Source organism: Ammospiza nelsoni, chromosome 2 (assembly GCF_027579445.1).
Source record: "Ammospiza nelsoni isolate bAmmNel1 chromosome 2, bAmmNel1.pri, whole genome shotgun sequence".
Classification (NCBI taxonomy): Eukaryota; Metazoa; Chordata; class Aves; order Passeriformes; family Passerellidae; genus Ammospiza; species Ammospiza nelsoni.
The window spans coordinates 113,137,432-113,150,503 of NC_080634.1; the positions used below are offsets into that span (position 1 = coordinate 113,137,432).

The following is a 13,072-nucleotide window of genomic DNA, read 5'->3' on the forward strand; positions in this document are numbered from 1 at the left end:
ATTTTTAAAGACAACAATTGTGTTTTGTGATCATTTTGCCTTCAGAAGATGGTTGTCAAGAGGTGGTCTGAAATATATTGTTGCCACTGCAATGGAACTATGAAATTGTACAGACATCTAAAAATCATTGTTTTCTTTCAGAGAGTCTGAGTGTGGGGGAAGGCTGAGTCTGGAGAGAAAATGGGCTTGTTGCACTTCACCTGCTACTTCCTGGAGCATTGTGTTTGTGTCTTCTAACACCAGGAACAAAGCTCTCCTCACTCTGAACCAAACAGCCACTTCCCTGTGTGAGACCTGCCTGGGCACACCTGGCTTCTGGTACCTGGAAACTTGTGCTGTATTTCACCCATTGATGAAGCCTGCCTAATGCTCATCAGTAGGATGCACAAATTTTGAAGAAAATTGAGGCATTTTCTTAATTTAAAAGTATTTGACAATTCTGAGATGTACAAACAGGAGTGTCTGATGCTGTTAGAATATCAATAATAGTTTTAGTTAGACTGCACAACCATGCAGAGAAGTTACTTTAAAAATTTGAGTGAGGTAGTTCTGTCTCCTTCTCAAACTATCTTCTGAATTTTTGTATCCCACATGGCTAATTCTGTGGTATTACACGATTAAATAAAGAGTAGGAAATATTTTGCAAAATTAAATTATTGATGCTATCATAGCAAAGAAGAAAACATGTACCTAATTCTTTGGTGGCTAAAAAGTACTTAAAATTTTATTCCACATTTCTGTAGAGCCAAAATATCTTTTGGCATCCTGAGGCAGAAAACTTCATGCAGTGAGTACATAACAAGTTTCTCTGGGGGAACAGAAAGTTTCACTGCATGTAGCTGAGGGCACTGCTCTTGAGAGAACAAGTCTTAAGCTTGTGTTTTGTTTTTTCTGTTCCCAGGTGTAGAGGAGCACTTTGAAATTTGAATTAATGTTTTAGACATATTCTAGTTTATTTACCTAAGGGCACTGAAGTCATAGCAGTTGACCTTTTCTTCATGGCTTTAAGAAAACTCCTGACATGCAGCTGCCTGTTTTCTCCAGTGCAGAATCACAGGATGAGTCAGGCTGGAAGGGAACACCATGGGTTATCTGGTCCCACTTACCACAGCACATGGCACAGGACTGTGTCCAGATGATTCTGGAATATCCCCAGTGAAGGAGACTCCAACCCTTCAGTTGGAACAATCAGTTCCAGTGCTTGGTCGCTGCACAGGACAGAAATTCTTCCTCATGTCCAGGTGAAACTTCATTCATTTTCTTCATTGCCTCCTGTCCTTGGCACCAAGAAGAGCTTGGATCTGTCTTCATGGCACCCCCTTTTCAACATTTATATCCCGAATTAAAGTTCCCAGGGCCTCACATTTCACATAATGATCCCTTCTACATCCAGAGCTGTGGAGGAGCTGAGAGCTTTGGGGATGGAGAAGGGATAAGGGGGTCCTGCATCAATCAGGTGCTGAAGAGCAGGAGCTCTGCCACTGCTGGGGCTGACTCAGAGCATCCCACTCCCCTCATCCCCTTCCATGTCCCACTGTCTTGCACTCAGGACAGGCACTGCACCAGGAGGTTTGTGGGATGCTCTGTAAATGAGCCAGAGGGAAACACGGGTCAAGGAGAGGGTAGACAGTGAATTTTTGTTGTCTGTGTTTATGTATCAGACAATTCCTGGTTGTGATTGTAAGGCAAAATGAACTAACCAAATGCTAACAGCCATGACTAATGATAATTTGTTTCAAGGTGCTTATTCATTGATTAGAATTCAGCACAGTGCCTGAAAAAGAGCTGGTCAGGAAGCATGAGATCCCTAGCACTGTTGAAAACATGCCAATAAAAATGAACACTGATGAATAAATATGCCACAGCCATCTTTGTGTACAAACCAATTTTTCACACCAGTGAAGACTGTTCTGCAACATCAGACTGGTGATGGTTTTGAATACACATCTAAGGAAGAAAATTATCTTGAAAAACTAAGATTATACATCCTAGTCTATAAAAACAAAGATTAATACTCAACCATGCCATCCACAGTTTACCAATTTGATATTAACCAATTTTTGCCAGCATGTTGAACAATCTGTGAATCCCCAGCTGGGGTCATTCCAGTGGGTCTAGATAACTTTGTATTTAGGGGACCAGAGAGAGGTGAAGAGATTGTAGGAATATTCCCTTGGGGACTCACTGAGGACATGGTATCATGATGTTTTGCTTTCAAGACCTACTTGGCAGTGCCATGGTTTTAATGCTTTTTGAAATGCCTCCAACAGGAGAAGCTCCAAAACACAAAAGTACCTCGAGAACCCTGTGATGGAACAGGGGCAGCAAGCACAGCCTGGAGCCACAGGCAGTGGCAACTCAATGTAAGGAAAAAAAGATTCACTCTGAGGGTGGCCAGACCCTGAAACCCACAGAGCTCATGGTTTTTCCATCCTTCAGTGCATTCAAACTACACAAGCCCTGGATCTGCTTTGGGCGGAAGGCTGGGTTATCCCTTCCTTGCTCTTAGTGAATGCACATTTTCTCTCTTTCCTCTTGCACAGAACCCTTGGAGACAATGAAATGCTGCTGTTTGTTTGCAGTTTGTTTCAGAGGAAAATACTCTAAAAGCCTGGAACATTTTATGGAACTTCTTTTCCCCCTATTTGTGGTGTGCAACATTGTCCAAATACCATGTGCTACATGGTATTTTATGATCTCTGTTACTGTTAAAGGCCTTGGCCAGTGAGGGGAGAAGGGGAAGAAAACCAGCATCTATAAACATGATTAGCCATATAAATTACCCTAAATTTAGCTTAGGATAGCCTAAGATGCTGTTCCAAAATAGAAAACTGTTATTAGAAAATACAGCATCACCTACAGCTGAGTTCTGACGTTGCTCCACACCACTTGCCCTGTTGCCCCACAACAGGGCTGCCAAAAGAACTACTTTGTCTGATTTCTGGGAGAGTTTATTTTTCACATTTTTTCACATTTCAGCTTGATGCTGAACCCACACTGCTAACCCTATAATTACCAGAATTAAAATGTGTGCAAATGCAAATTTCTGTGATGTAGGCTTTGCAAAAGGCTCTGGTGCTCCCTGGAAAGCTCATCTTTGTGCGTGCAGAGTAGAGTGCTAATCAACACAGATGATGAGTTAATGGCAAAAATTTCAGCTGACAGTAACACTGAAGATGGCAAGTTCTAGGGTACTTTAGAGGAGCTCTGTTGGTATTATTCATATACAAGAGTTACATGACTTTAGAGGTGGTTAAGTGGGAGTAAATATGACCTTGGTAATGGCAATCAGTCTTCCAGGGATAACGCATTCTTTACTTACAGCATTTAGGTTCTATTTACCTTTCAAAATACACTAATAAAACAAGTAAATAGCTAAAAACCTGTACAATATACATCTACAGATATTTACAATATACAATTGTATATTTACACTATACAATTACAGATAATATACTTTATTTTTGCAAAAACAATTCATTTTAATGCTAGAGATTTTCCCTATGTTTGTGTTCTAATTTTTGGATGCATTGGCAAAATAAGTAACATTGAAATCAGGAAGGAATGCAAAATATTTGTGTTTTTCACAACAATTATGACTGATTTTACTCATTATTTGGGGTATTGAGCAGATACAAAGTAACTTGATGGTATGATGTGAGAAATTTGACTTCCTCACTTCAGTAGTTGGAAAAACTGAGAGCAAAACAGTGGTAGTACAATAAAGGACTTGGAAATACTACTTACTTTTGGATACTTTTCTTCATGTTCTTTGATCAATAAATTTATCCATTTTTGCCCATTCTTGGGGCTACCCAACAATTTTTGTCATTGCTGACACAGATATGATCTCAAGTGAAAGCTTTGTTCTTGATATTCCACTGTATTTCTCAGCAGCTTTCAGTGCTTTGTTCCTGGCAAATTTGAAATTCTAAGTCTGAGACATTTTACACCTTCACATTTATGATCATGCACATTCTGCAGGCTCAGCAAATTATTGTTACAGATCAATCACTGAGGCAGACATAAATCAACTAGAGAGATTGCTAGGAAATGGTTTCAGCAACAGAAGCTTCCTATATTCATCCTTCAGTGCTGTTCCCTTGTTTTTTATGCTGCATAACAAAGAGGGCCTATTGGTGAGCATTTCCTTCTTAATCAACTCTCCATTCTGAGTGACAGCTGATGTATTTCTAAATAAAATTTTATCTGTTTGGAATTTCCTTTAGTGTAAGGTTTGGCATCTCTTTATTTTCTGCGAATTTCTGACACATTTCAAATCTGTTTTTAAAAACATGGTCCTTGCATTTAGAAGAGGAGGATCACTCTCAATATGACACATCACCTTCTTCCTTCCCTACTTCTTGCTTTTTCAGCAAGTCTATTTGGTTTATCCTGTTGTTCTCAAGCAAGGCTTCAGGGTTTATTTTTTTGCCAAATCCTAGATGCCTGCAGGTCTGAGCTGAGAGAGAATTATTCTGAGTGCTCTTATTGATGCCAAGGACTAAGCAGTCACATGGTTCTGACAGGCATTGCTGCCTCTGGAATCTGTCAGATCCTGAGGTAACCCTTGGTAACCCCTCAGGAATTTTTTCACTCTTTACTGCAGTGGTTAAGCCAACAATTTGTATAAATCACACTTGGATATTATCTCTCATCATTAGAGCTGGTCTAGGTAGAACCATTCGGTCTCCACTGCCCTTTATCAAGACTCTTACGGCTCCTTTTAGCACTGGAGATTTGTTGGCAAGCTTATCTCTCAGCAAGTTATCTAGATGCACACAAGTTTCCTGCTGTTATCACAAAGGATGTTTTTGTTGCTCTCCTCCAGACTTGGTTCCTGAATTATGAGGGAGGTGCCCCTGAGTGAAGCTGTTTATTTGTCAGATTCCCTGTGACCTGCCCACGGCAGCCAGCAGAGCTGTGGGAGTGGGTGTCCTTATCTCCCTCGAGAAACAGAGGCTTTTTTCTCTGTTGAGCACAAAGTGGGTGTTGGTACATTCGGTTTTCTCCTTCAGAATCCGTTCCACTCTCACAGCCTGGGTCCCTTCCTGCTGTGCTCCCTTTACCCTGGCATGGAGCAGCAGCAATCGCAGTGATAATGAGCTCTGTGTCAGCGAATGATCTCCCAGAGCAGCAGGGATCTGCTGCTCTGCCTCGCTACAGTGTCTGCAGATATTGCAACACACTTACTGAGCTCTGCACTTACACTTTGTAAATACCTGTTCTTATTGGCGAGGAAGATCCATTATTCTGTCTCCTGCGCCGTTGCTTAGTGATTTATTGATGTTTCTGTATTCAGTCACTGCTGTCAGAGAACCACAGAGCGGTTTGGGTTGGAAGGGTCCTTTAAAGCTCAGCCAGTCCACTCACCTTGCAAGGAGCAGGGACATTTTCAACTACATCTTGTTGCTGGGAGCAACCTGACCTTGGGTGTTCCCAGGAATGTGTCATCCATTAGATCTCTGAGCAACCTGTTACAGTGTTTCACCATCCTCACTGTAAAAAAATTCTTCTTTATAGCAAACCTAAATCAGCTCTCTTTTAGTCTAAGCCTGTTATTCCATGTCCTATCATAACAGGCTCTGCTATAAAGTCTGTCCTCATCTTTCTCATAGTCCCCTTTTAATTACTGAAAGCCCTCAATAAGGTTTTTCCAGAGGCTTCTCTTGTCCAACCTGAACCATCACAGCTCTTTCAGATGTTCTTCATAGAAGAGGTGCTCCAAACATCTTTGTAGCATTCCTCTGGTTCACACCAACAGGTCTACATCTCACTCATTTGGACATCTAACAAAACCCAAAAGTCCTGTATTTTCCCTATAGAAGAGAAAACTGACTCATTTCAAAGAACACCAGCCAAAAAGTATTACAGTATTATTGCATTCACTGGTCATACCCAGGCTTGGAATTGCAGAACTGGGCAACTCTCAGAACTTATACCAATATTTAACATGAAACAGCGTTAGGATTTCTGATAATTGTGTGGACTGTATAGGTCTCCTGTGCTTATTTGGAAGGGGATGGACAGGCTCTTTATTTTTTCCACTCCACAGAGATGACATTTACACTTTGGCAATAAAACCTGCACGAGCTGTAGAACGCATGGCAAGGAATATCACAACCATCATTCCAGGGCAGTAATAGTAGCTAATTTTGACAACCAATTATTATTTCAGGCATTGTCTTTGTGAAGATACATCCGTGGAAAGGTTAACACCTTGTTCCCTGGCTCATGGATCAAGTATGACTTGATTCTAGTAAGAGGAGAGGCTTGCAGGCTGCCATAGCCTCTGGCTCCATGGATCTCCTTCTCTCCTGCAGTCACTGCGGGTCACTAGCACGGGGTTAAGGGAGCGCTGCCTGCTTCTTAGGTGGCATCCTAAATCCCAAACCGGGACATTCTCCATCCCGCACCGGGCACTCAGCATCCCGCACCGGGCACGCTGCCGCCCGCCTGCCTCATCCCCCTGGCGTGGTGCGGCACGGAGCCGGTAGCGATGCTTGCCCCGGGATGCGGCATTCCCGGTATTCCTAGTATTCCCGTTGTCTCCAGTGTTCCTGGTGTCCCCAGTGTCCCCAGTGTACCCAGTGTTCCCGATATTCGCGGTGTCCCCGGTGTTCCCGGTGTCCCCAATGTCCCCAGTGTCTCCGGTTTCCCCGGTGTCCCCGGTGCCCCGGTGTTCCAGGCGATCCCGAGCATCCCCGGCCCCGTCGGGCCGCACACCGAGCTCCGGGTGGGCGTGGCCAGTTGATGCCCCTCCCCCGAACCGCGCCTATTGGTGGAAGGGCGGTGGGGGCACGCCCAGGGGCGGGGCCGGGGCGGGCGGGACGGCGCTGCCGGAGCTCGGGGCTGGGACGGAGCTGCGGCCGCGACCGGAGCCGGCACAGCGGGGACAGCGGGGACAGCGGGGACAGCGGGGACAGCGCCATGGCCCAGAAATACGACGTGGTCGTGATCGGGGCCGGTATCTCAGGTGGGTCTGGGGGAATGGAGCGGTCCCCGCCCGGCTCCCCGGGCATCCCGCCGGGAGCGGCCCCGGAGCGGCGCGGGGCGGTGCGCGGGGGCGATGGAAGCGCAGGGCCGGGACCCGGGGGATTCAGGGGCGCTCGGGGAGGGACAGGGACAATGATCCGTGTCGTGATCGCGCAGAGCGCTGCTCCTTGCCTTGGTTCGCTCTTGGTGCGGGTCGGGAGGGAGGCTGGAGGAAAAGTGACTTGGCAGTGCCCGCAGGTGGGAACCAGGCAGGGATACGGGGATGCGGGCTGGGATTGGTGCACTCAGGCTGGGACTGATCCCGACAAAGGTGGTGTTTTGGCGTGGTTTATTCAGGTTGTCCGTGCAGCGGTGGCAGATGTTTTGTTTGGGAAATTGCTGCAGAATAAACATTTGGGAGTATCTCTGGGTTAGGTTCTGCTGCTGTGAGAAGAGCTGTTCTAGAGGCAGCCCGATTCCCCAAGTGCCGTGGAGTCCTCGCACTTCACCAGGCAACACTTCCCAAAATACTCTTCAGATCTGCTTTCACACCAGCGGGTGTATCATCACCCTTATTCTTTCAAAACCCCGTTAATTAATTACTTTCATGTTACCTACAATGAGAATGTTGCTGTGTTGGAGAAAATTAGTGTTTAGGTTTAGGTACCTCAGATCAATTTTGTGTTGGCAGCTTTGGCCAGATCTCAGTTTTCAGGCAGTCCTTCCTTCAGTAGTGATTCAGAAAAAGTGAGTTTTGTGACTGTGCGACTTCAGCGATATTACAGCCATTATTGGTGTGGGTAAAGTTAGGTTTTATTGGTGTTGAGGAGGAGTCAGAGGCTTTCCTTTGGTGTAATCTGCAGTGAATTCATGCATAAAGTAGCAAATTGTTTATGCAATTATGTTATTTCCTCTACTAAAATAACAGTAATTGTTTAAATAATTATTTGTGAATATGTAAATAAGCAAATAATCTCTAGCATCACTAAACAGACAGGAAGAGTGTGAATCTAGATTTCCTTACTTTTGATTTTTACCAGATGTCTGGTAATTTTCCTGCTAGAATGAGACATTTGGTCTTCATCCTTAGGGTTCCTGTAAAATGCACAGAGTGTCCTTAGGGAATTACCACCATTTCTGTGTGCAGCTGATGGTGACATCCTCTTAATGTGGATTTTAGAGCTCTGACAAGCTCTTGTTCCCTTCAGGGTGCCTTGTTCCTCCAGGTCCCCAGCCTGTTGCAGTGTTTCAGAAAATGCTTTCAGCATTTCTATGTCGTGTTTTGCCTCACTCGTACAAAAACACTGAGTTACTTTGTGACACCTGTGCCTTGGACCAAAGCCTGGTGTGGGGATTGAAATGGAGCCAGGCAGAAAATTTCACGGTGCTCACAGTCCCTGAAAAATTGTCGGTGGCATTAGGAAGACAAATAAACATGTCACAGCATTCCTGGGGTACAGGAACGTTTTTCATGCCAGTGGAAACCCCATGCCAGTGGCACAGACATTGGTGTCTGCCTGTTAGGAATTAGCACAGGCATCATTTTAAGAAAACAGCCATTGAGAAATGGACAATAAATGCCTTATTTAATAATTAATCCATTTTTACTGTACACTGCCTTTCATAGCTGGGGGATTAAACTCTGATCAACCTCTGGTCTGTTTTGCTTTTCTCACAGCTTCTCTGTTACTGCCATTCCTGCACCAATATGCCTACACCTCAGTTCTGCAAGAGGTTAGACAGTGCTGCTTTCCAGTCTTAAAAACAAAAAAAAGAAAAAGTAATCTGCATCTAGAGTTCTGCTTCTGGTGAAATACATAGTAAATCATGCTCCAGTATGGACAGGCTTTCCCCTCCATCTCTCTGATTCCAGTGTTGACTTGCTGAAATTGAATTTGCAGTTGACTCATCTGGTGAGATTTGTGTCTCTTCTCCTTCTGTTGTATTTTAAATACTCACTACCTGGTGCATGCAGGAAGGGGTAGGGAACTCTGGGATAAACTAGTTCTTTACTACAAATGCATGAAATCTGTATGAGGTATAAGCAAAATGCTGGTTCTGTTAGGTGTGAACTTCCCAGCAGTGATGCTGTGACTTTTAAATTATTTGTCCAGTATTTGTGAAATGAAGCTCAAACCCTGACAGGCAGCTCTGGAGTTGTCTATTCCTCAAAGCACAGCCTGGTCCTGAGAGTGAATTCTGAACAGTGAATTTCTGAACGTGTTCTGCTCATCCCTGCTCCTGCCCTCTGCATGCACACCACAGTGTGGAATTTCTGAACATGTTCTGCTCATCCCTGCTCCTGCCCTCTGCATGCACACCACAGTGTGGAATTTCTGAACATGTTCTGCTCATCTCTGCTCCTGGTCTCTGCATGCACATCACAATGTGGCCATTCCAGGGACACAGAATCCCCTCTGCCTGCAGGGAGCTGCAGGCTGGGGATGGAGGCAGCTTCTGCAAAGAGTGATTTGGGACAAAAAACTGGATGGAAGAAATCTCTGCTTGGGTGGCTTGTACCCCTGGGATTTTCCTGCTGTATCCCATGGAATCTCACTCAAAGTGTCCAGGCTGCATCAGCAAGTGCCTTTGCACCCTGCAGAGAGGGAGGTGCAGAGTTTGGGATGGATTCCTCTTTCCACTTGGGCTTGCATGTTAAAAATGTGGATAGTGGCCAGTAAAAGCCTCAAGCACATGTTTGTGTCACTCTTAATAGATAATGTCCCCTGTAATACAGTTAATATTGATTACAGCATTTTATACCCAAGCATATTAAATAAACTGGTGCCTGAAGTTAAAGACTTTCCCCATACCCACAGGGAGTTTTTATTTATATGGCTCAAATATTGCTCCCATTTTCTATTTATAGGGTTTTCTGCTGAGCTGAAGAGTGCTGTTCTGGATTGATTTTGACATGATTGATTTTACCAGATTGTGTGTTTGTTGAAACCTAGCAAGCTGATGGCACAAAATGTTGTGAGGAGGGCCTGGGTGCTCAGTCACTCCTCAGGCACTGCTCATTAACAACTGGACAGCATTAAGTGCTCAGAGAATTTTGACAGAAACCTCAGATATTCAGCTTGTCAGATGTGAGGATGACTTCTGTGACCTGTAATTTCTCAAAACTTTCTTACTGACCTTATTGGATCATATTTTCATATAGACAACAAAATGTGCCATGTTGACTCCAAGGTTACCTCCCTGCAACATTTCAAGTTGCTGCTGCAACTTCCAAAAAATAGGCATTAAAAAAAGGCCTGATTTTTCAAAATCAAAGAATATGTTTTCCCTAGACACTTAGAAATAGACAGTCAGTTTTGACCAAGATTTTCCAGCAAAAAAGAATCATAAAAAACCACACCCTGGAAAACACACCCTGAAAATTCAAGCTTAAATAGTTCCTCATTTAGAAAAAAAAAAAAAAAAAAAAAAGGATATAAGAATGTAAGCAAAATATGTTAACTTTTTTTCATGGGAATATATTCATGTGCCAGCCTCACCTCATGTGGAAGCCAAGTTTATCAGAAGATTGCATGGAGAATTAATAATGTTTGTCTACATAATGCAAACCAGAGAGGCAGCAGATATGGAGAAGTATGTCCTGAAGCAGAGAAGTCCAAAAAATTTTGTATGCAAATGTGGTTTGGAAGAAATTTCAGCACATTGTGTTACAAACATAAAACACAAGAGAAAACCAGTCATAACTGAATCTTCCACTTAAGACTATAATTCACTGACATGGATAGTTTTTGTTTCCACAGAAAAATATGTTTGTTTTTATCTAGAAAAGAGGAGATTGCATGGTTCTACAAAATCAAAGCTGAGATTTCCCAGCCATGTGCAGGAAGCAGCACTGTTTTCTGCTGCACTTATGGAGGATTCCAAGGGCCAGAAATCATAGGAAAAGCTGGGATGTAAAAATAGCAATGATTAGCCTTTATATAGAAATAAAACATATGATATATTATTAAGACATTTTTGTTTTCCTCTCTGTGTTGGCATCTCCAGCTCCACAGTGTGTGACTGACAGCCTCACCCCTCGAGCTACCTACGCCTTGGCTTTGGGCTCTGAGTGAGAGACTGAATAATGAGCAAATGCAGATTTTCCTCCTTGCCATCCTGGCAGCACAGTTCCTGTTGTACACTGCCCTGTTTGTTTTGACAGCACGCCAAGCTGCTGGTGGGTGGTGGTGTCAGATAAACTGTCAAACACACACAGTTGTTGGTGGGAGATAGAATCAGTCTGACCTGTGTAAATCTGGAGTAGTTTTCAATAATTTTTTTCCCCCCTGCTGTTACTTCTGTATTTACCTGGGATTTGACCTATAGGAATGCAATATTTGATTCATAAAATGTATTCTCTGATTATCATTTTGCATTTGCCCTGTGCTGGGTTCCAGCTACCTGGTTCCTTCCTTCCTTCTTTCTGGAGCCAAGCAGAAAGCTGATAATGTTGTTATTTCATAGCAGAGATTCCTAAAGACCATTTTTGGGGATGCAGAAATAAATAAGAATGTTTCTCAGAGCTCTGAGTTCCCAATGTACTCCTAGCAAGCTGACTGTCATTATGACAAAACTTTACAGCAAGAACAAAACTCCCAGAATCCCATACAAAGTGTAATGGATGCTTTATACAGTAATTGCAAATAAGCAGAAGTACCAATTTCCATTTGCCTTCTTCTTCATAATGTGCTCTTCTGGTTTGCTACTGAAGTCTTATGAGTGTTATTTGCCTCAGCAAGCAAAAGAAATAGCAAAGTAGTTACAACAGATCCCTAAAAATACCCTAACATAACAAAACCAGGCATGGGACAGGCATTATGTCTTTTCTGGAAATACCAGCACTGATGTTATTGGTATTTGTGGTGATGACATTGATCATAAATTAGCAGCAACATTTTTTTACATTCTTTTTTAGTTAAAAGTCACCATTTAGGTAACAGGAATTTTTTCTGGACAACACTAAATAAAAAAATTGTCAATAGTCATAGCATGTGTGTAATTACCTTGGTTGTTTCCATTACTAGGTGGGATCAAACTTTCATTATTTTAATGTGTAATTGGAGGAAAGATGCCTTATTTCCAACCCTGTGCTTATACTCATTAACTTTTTCTGCCTTTGTTTTGGGGGAGGGCATTACTTTGGGGAAGGAAAGTTTACCGCAAGAAGCTGTGGACATGAAAAAATCACAGTGGGTGTGTGTGGAGTGATTTCATCCTTGGAATAGAATTCCCTCTTCCTGTCCACTGCATTTCTGCTAACATTGTCCATGACAAAGCGTCTTTGTGTCCTTCAGAACTAGGCTTGCATCTGTAAGAAGAATTTAGACAGTGATGCCATTGAGACCAGTAAGTGGCTTGGTCTCATTTGAACAATGTACTCTGTAGTAGAAAATATTTATTCTCTTTTTGTTAAGATCTTTGCTGAATCAAGTGAATTTTTTTTTTCCTATAAGGGAAAAAATACTGATGAAAAAGAGATTAAATAGATTTACCTGAAAAGGACAAAATACATTAACTCAATCTCTCTTCAGTGCCAAGGATTCTACAAGAAGGGACATGAAAGAAAGTATGGCAAGATAAAACATGGTTTCTGACAAGCAGAAAATTCGTGATGTTATGGTATTAGGCAACACTGAATTAGAAATAAATGTAGACTTGTGATCCACACTGTGTGTTCTTGCTCTTTTCTGTGGATTTAAGATGCAGCTACTGAATTAATAGCATTGTTGGCTTGGGGTCTTTTTATATTTTCAGTGGAAATTTAAAAATCTTTAAATCCTTAGTCAGTGAAAGGAAACAATTTTTTCATTCTCAGCTTTCTGTGTGTTGTTGCCCATTAGTGGCTTCTCTGGTAAATCTGATGTAACTGGGCACATTTTAATTGTATTTTCAAACTTAAATAAATGCTACAATGTACACAAAAATTCCAATCAAAGGGTAATCAAGGTTGCAGGAGGAGAATAAAGAGGTGAGGAAGGGAGATTTTACCCTATGGTGATGGCAGAAATGTTTTGCATTTCTCATTGACAGGTTCATTTTTACTTGCCAAAGGGATTTCTAGCTGGAAAAATGAGAGCTGATTTTAAGGTGATCA

General features: G+C 42.7%; 1 protein-coding gene across 1 annotated transcript in view; it reads left to right on the top strand.

The window, feature by feature from the left end:
- Window positions 1-6,922: 6,922 nt before the first annotated feature.
- LOC132069597 (amine oxidase [flavin-containing] A-like) overlaps window positions 6,923-13,072 on the top strand; it is a 36,981-nt gene continuing 30,831 nt past the window's right edge. The window contains exon 1 of the mRNA XM_059465905.1: window positions 6,923-6,976. Coding sequence (XP_059321888.1) covers window positions 6,931-6,976 — 46 coding nt within the window. The 5' untranslated portion in view covers window positions 6,923-6,930. The remainder of the gene's footprint in view (window positions 6,977-13,072) is intronic.